Raw genomic sequence first — 6,417 nt, 5'->3', positions numbered from 1 at the left:
GGGAAAGAGAGAGGACACACTACGGGAGAGAGGAGACACACAGTTAGTGACGTGTAGTGGTGAGATATAGATGGATGGAGAGAGGAAAGAGGAGGACAGGAAAGAAGAGGAGAGAAACTCAGAGCATCATGGGCCCCCCAGCCGCCTAGGCCTATAGCAGCATAACTAAGGGAAGCCCTAACTATAAGCTTTATCAAAGATCGCTTCTAGACACAGGTGAGGTAATTGTGAGCCCATGTGGTTATATTGCTTATAGAAGAGTGACGATTCTTGATGCAGCGGCGTCTGAGGGATTCAGCTTAGGCTTGTGCCCTTTATACGCTGAAATCCCTCCAGATTCCTTGAATCTTTTATTGATGTTCTGCACCGTAGAAGGTGACACATCTAAATCCCTTCCTATCTTTCTTTGAGGAACATTGTTTTTAAACATCTTTACTTTCAATGATTTTCCTCACACACACGCTGGAAAACTGGCGGCCGCAGGCCCATCTTTTCTCTTAATGAGCTCAGCCTTTCCTGGATGCAACTTTTGTACCAAATCATGACTGCAATAACCCGTTGACATCAGCAGGTTCAGATTGAATCATTTCATTGTTTTACCTCATCACTAGTCCTGAAATGCAACCACCCCAACTTTTCTTGGGATGTGTTGCAGCATCAGAATTGAAGTGAGTTTATTTTGAACAAAGAATAAAGTTGATGAGGTATCACATCAAATAATGTGCTGCTGTGTTGTTTTCAATGTAATACAGGACACAGATGATTTACACATCACTATATTCAGTTTTAACTTTGATATTACATACCGTCCCAACTGGGGGTTGTAAATAAAGCTACCTTGATTGCCTAACCAAGCAGATGGTGGAAGACATCAGAAGGGTGATGGAGGCCAAACATTCTATAAGTAACACAGGCTCTCCATTGCTATGCCATGCTACTTTGGCTCCATATAACACAGCATATCTACTTCCTAGATTAACTTTCCAACCTTTTAACTTCCCAATCTTTAACAGAAAGGAAAGCCAGCCACTGGTGTATAAGGCACAGCAGAGCACACTTTCTATGCTATCTGGCAGTGTTAACACCTTATGTGATGTGAATGAAATTCTATGGCCTGACTCAGACCAGAGAGATATAGAGAATGATGCAGAGTAGTTGTTTTTATATTTAAGAGTATTTAAAGTTTTTTTTGTAGCTAAGTCAAACATCATTAGCTTATCTTGTGCACATATGACAAATTAAAGGTAAAACATAAAGTGTCTTAGTAAGGTGTTGGGCCACAGTGTGTCACCAGAACCGCTTCACCACAACTTGGCACTGATTCTACTGGTCTACTCGAGGGATGGAACACCATTCTTCCAAAAGATATTCCCTCGTTTAATGTTTTGGTAACTGTGGTGGAGGTGTGTTCCAAAATCTACCATAGTTGTTCAGGAAATTGTACATATGAGTGTCATGTTTGCGTTTAGTTTTGATAAATTAGTTAACTGATTCAGATGTGTCTGTATTACAAATGATTCTGTATTTCATTTGCTGAAAATGCTACAGAAAGGGATTTTAAAGGGCAGTACCGGTATAGCTCTCGTCGAGAGAGGGCACTGCTGTACTGCCCGCTGATGGCCCCCGCAGATTCACATGCAGTACTGCTGCTGGACTGTTGCTGCTGCAGGCGCACACACAGTGGCAGAACAACATCATGGAGACGCTGTGAGAAAAATCAAAAAAGAACAGAAAACCAGAGACTGTTATCTGCTAGCCACTGCATTGCGCATTAGAGCGAGTAGCTATATGATGAAGACGGAAAAGAGAACCATCCATGCCATTATCCTGTCCAAGAGCACTATAGGTACATCCCAAGTCTCTTTAGCTAGGTTTTCACTGTTGTACCTAATGAGTGGTACATCCCGTGCTTCCCTTAACCATCACTTGACACAGCTTCAGAAGATGTCCTACTCTGGGTGAATCCACAGTACAACAATCAGCCAGTAACTGAGACTGTATGAACAGTTGATCAAACAACTGTTGAACAAGCAAAAAAACAAAACAAAACAAATTAGCAAAAATGTGACATCTTCACAGCTTTATACCGCTAAACCTGTTTTGCCTCAAAACCAACAAGTGAAGCCCTTGTTTTACTTCTAAACCAGTGAGTGCGTTTACATACTGTTCATGTAACGCTCAAGGTTGACGAGTGAAGAAGCTGACATTTAACAGTTATGGGAGACAGCTCTGCCAGCACCCTCTGCCTTCCTTCAGTTTGAGTACCAGTCCTGAGGAGTGCCAAAATGTAGTTCTCCCAGAATGCACCTGCAAGGTGAGTGGAAGATAGTGGAAAAAATGGAGAACCCGTAAACGCTTGTCACGGGTTCTCCTTTCACTAGGTTCCTACAGGTACAGTGGATTTTATGATTGTTCCTCAGTCCTCAATCCTTGCTCAAAAGGAATGATCTCATGGTCGAGCGAGGATCCTCAATGTCCCAAAACTGTGCTTGAGGAGTGAAGATCAAGGAAGACGCTGTAGGAGCCCATACAGTAAGTACAGTATACACGAGACCATCCTCTACGAAAGGGTTCTGTGGACTGACACACTCCTTTATCAGAAAGCAGTTGATGACTGGACCCTTCACATGATGGACTGGAGGAAAGGATGTCTCAAATCCCTAATAATGTGTTTCCTTGACTCCTCTCTCCTCACATTTATTCCTTGCATAATATGTGGGCAGGACTAAGACTCAAGTAAAAGTGAGGGAAACCTTTAAGAGACTTAAAATGTACCTTCCCTCTACAGGAAACCACAGAAACAAACATGATCATTTTCTGCAGTTTGTAGTCCTGGTGAAGAGGGTGCAGGTTTTTAATCCAATCAGTTTCTACAGTAGCTGACTGAACTGGTTAGTCCTGCTCTGTTGAATGTTTAGCAGTGTTACTTGAAGGTTGTAATAAATTACTGATTAAACACTGCTCATTAAAAATGTATTACATTACTTTAGTAATTACTCATCAGTAAAAAAAATAATGTTATATTACTCATTATTTTACTTTGATTAATCTCCCCAGCTTCATCAGGTGCCTTTAAACAACTCCAAATCTTCACACCTACTTATATTTAATGTGCAGAAAAAGAAGACCAGACAATGTTCAACCTCCTCTCCTCTCCCCAAGCCCCCTTTGCAGCAAGCTAATATGTACTAGACCAGTCTGTCAACTGAACACAGAGCCAAGCTGTTATCAATGCGCCATCTAGTGTTAACTCCCAGTAATGCCTGTTTCAGACTACATGATTTAAGCATGCTAACAGCCCAACCCAGCGGTCATAGAGTGTCGGAATTGGCAAACAGTGGTTGGTAAACGGTCGATGATGCGTCTGGGATGCCTCCTGATGTCCAAATACAAAGCCTGTTTTTTTTTTTTCTTTCCAGTGTCTAAGACATGGTGGGCCGACACTGACCACTAGAAGCACAGATCGCTCTTCTGTTCACAATATTTTTGGAATACTGGACAGAATGATACTCATTAAATATCAGTGATACAAATAACATTCTAACATTAGCAAGCTGACTTTCACATTTAGCTTTGTGGAGTAGCTACCCTATCAGAGCTAGCTAGCTAGCTTTCATTTTTACTACCAGTAAAACACTGTTTTCCATGAAAGACAGAAAACACATAGGCTGCTGCCCTCTTCATGTGACCCAAAGATGGGTCCACCCTCATTTCTTATGCCTTCCCGAAAACAAGCAGCCAGTTTCACACACACCACAGACACTATTCTGTGTTTACTCCTGGGCCCTTGCAGGGTACAAACATGTAGTCTGTCATATCCCTCGTCAAAGTAATAGTAGTTAGTTTAGTAGTCATAGTGAAAACGTTCATGTTACAGTTAAGAAATCAAATGTTTTTTAATGTTCTGAGCTTATAACAACAACATTTACCTTATGTATATCATCCTTTAGCAGTGTGCCACTTGTCATTATGATTTGTCTCAGCACTGTAAAGAAGAAAACATCTGTGTGACTGCACCAAATTTAGGACCAGTTACAAAAGACTGATTAAGACTAGGGCAGCAAGGCACCTCTGAGGGCTGAAAGACAAGTATCCTGATTGGCCAGAGGGTCTCCTTTCCTCTGCAGTGACGGGCCCCCTGCATCTGCTATGACCAAAGGTTTCGTCCTCCGAGGGCCTGGTTTTCCTCCAGGAACCACGTCAGCTGATAGACCTGCCCGGAGCTGGAAAAAAGGTCCACACAGCACAGAGAGACAAAGGGAGCAACAGAGACAACATTTAAGCTATGTTTACATTACATAATCAAGTGGCCCACTGTTGCTGCCAACTCTTTTTCCTCCAAGTGACCCAGAACTCTGATCTTTTCACAAAACATGTGAACAAATCATATTAGATTTTTTCATATCAGAGTTGAGTTGCAAATGTGGTCTTAGATTCAAATCATATCTGATTTCTAAGCAAGCGACCATTGTCAGAAGGGTCAGATTAGACTTCCTGTGCTTTTTTTTTTTTTAAACAGGTCACTCCTCTGCACATAATACCTGTCATGATCATTCAGTGGCAGCCCCTCACAGGCTGGTTAAAGTAAACACAGAGGAGACTCACCTTGACAGACTCCGCCCCTGGTGTGATGTCACTGAGTAGGTGATTAAACAGGAGTTCTAAATGGCCTGGGCCTCCTTGAAGAATGCTTGCAGAGGCTCCAGCCACTTGAACCCAGAGCTCTAAGGTTCTGTACACTGATGCCCGAACTGAACTGTGGAATGAAAGGAAACACACAAGAAACAAATGCTTCAACTACCTATCAAATTATTTCTCCTCCTTCCAACTCCCTGCTAGCTCCCCAGCTTTATCATACTGTATATCCCAGATAGTTTGACTAAATGTACACTTCACATTCATCAGTGTGTACCATTCATACACATAGTAAATGTAGGCCTTTTAAAATTAATCAATTTTAACTGTGCCACAACAAAAGAGACAGTAATTTAAACTGACAAGCAGTGAACAGGACACAGATATCAAGATAAAGCAGTGTAAAGCCATTTTCAGATAGAATGCGGTGGGCACTGTGCTCCGCTGTCAAATTCCGATATTATGGAGAAGGTTAAAACAGACTTGAACACAGAGTTGTAGAACACCGTCAACAATGTGCTACTCACTCCAAACCATTTAACTTATACACTAGGGGTTAGTTTTTATTAGTGAAGTATAAAGATGAGGTATGGAACCTGTACAGTTACCTGTAGGCTCTCTGCTGTCCCAGAGTAGCTTCAGGTAGAGGCGTCCAGGCAGAGAGGGTTTGAGAAAATAGCCTCTGTAGTACTGTAGCGTACTGAATCATGCCACTATGTACACTGTAATTCACACAGTACAGACAGTGTCAGGAACACACAACCATCAATGCCCAATAACACTGTACAGGAAAACATGCTGCTCTCTTCAGAACGAGTCATTTAATGGATAATATACAGCTCTGTGATTTCAAAAAACAAAGCAAACTAAATAACATAACTGAGATCCAGCCAAGGAATACAGTCCTGCAAAAACTGTCCTACATTCTATTTTATAAAACATTTTCTGTTTTAAATGTTCACAACATTTATTCATATTTTTGTCAGTCATCTGTAAAACACTTTGAATTGCACGATCCTGTTTGAAAGGTGCTATACAAATAAGGTTGTGGTTATGTCATCACAGAGACGATGTTTTAAAGACTACAAACCTACAGGCACCCTGTGTCTGTGTGTGTCGGTTAGTACTCACGCTGTGACAAGAGCTGCCAGGACCGCCAATGTGTTGATGTGTATAATGGGCAGGACCAGCATCCTCACACTTCCATCTCCGGTTAAATTCTGACACAGAGAACCAAATATGAATGAGCTGGGATTGATATCATATGTTTGACATACATTTTATAAACATTTATGCAAAAGCACTGGCTGATGGTATACCACCACTGTTTGTTAATAGTTATTGTGTATATATGAATGCTCACTATGCTCTTGGAGCTGACGGCAAGGGCTCGACACACCAGGTTGAGTATTGGTCTGACAGGCAGACGAACAGCTGAGGATGGATCCAACCTGACAAGAGCAGACCAGAATAAACACCTGTAATCCTAGGACTGTCATTTCCAAAAACCCTTTTACTACTTTGCTTGGCATTTAGTTTTTATCCTTGTTGATATGTGAGAAAAAGACCAGTGAATGCATTGCACAGTGGCTTCAGAAAGTATTCAGACCACTTCACTTTTTGCACACTTTGTGTTGAAAATTTAATTGTAAAATTTGCAAAACTGCCATTTTAGCTCATCAAACATCACCCAACAACCCATAATAACAAAGTGAAAACATATTTTAAGAAATCATAGAAAGTTTATTAAAAAATCTAAAACTGGAATCTTTTATTTACATA

The 6,417-nt window shown here is 41.2% G+C and overlaps 1 protein-coding gene across 1 annotated transcript in view; it reads right to left on the bottom strand.

Moving 5' to 3' along the window:
- Positions 1 to 6,417, bottom strand: part of pelp1 (proline, glutamate and leucine rich protein 1) — a 30,601-nt gene that overhangs the window by 11,061 nt on the left and 13,123 nt on the right. The window contains exons 9-15 of the mRNA XM_020594916.1: positions 5,999 to 6,086; positions 5,767 to 5,855; positions 5,244 to 5,357; positions 4,606 to 4,756; positions 4,070 to 4,223; positions 3,930 to 3,985; positions 1,572 to 1,705 (exon numbers count right to left, since the gene is read on the bottom strand). Coding sequence (XP_020450572.1) covers positions 1,572 to 1,705; positions 3,930 to 3,985; positions 4,070 to 4,223; positions 4,606 to 4,756; positions 5,244 to 5,357; positions 5,767 to 5,855; positions 5,999 to 6,086 — 786 coding nt within the window. The remainder of the gene's footprint in view (positions 1 to 1,571; positions 1,706 to 3,929; positions 3,986 to 4,069; positions 4,224 to 4,605; positions 4,757 to 5,243; positions 5,358 to 5,766; positions 5,856 to 5,998; positions 6,087 to 6,417) is intronic.

This window comes from Monopterus albus, unplaced genomic scaffold, assembly GCF_001952655.1.
Source record: "Monopterus albus unplaced genomic scaffold, M_albus_1.0 scaffold25.1, whole genome shotgun sequence".
NCBI lineage: Eukaryota > Metazoa > Chordata > Actinopteri > Synbranchiformes > Synbranchidae > Monopterus > Monopterus albus.
Note: the sequence above shows the minus strand (reverse complement) of the source record. Positions and strands in the feature narration are given on the sequence as shown.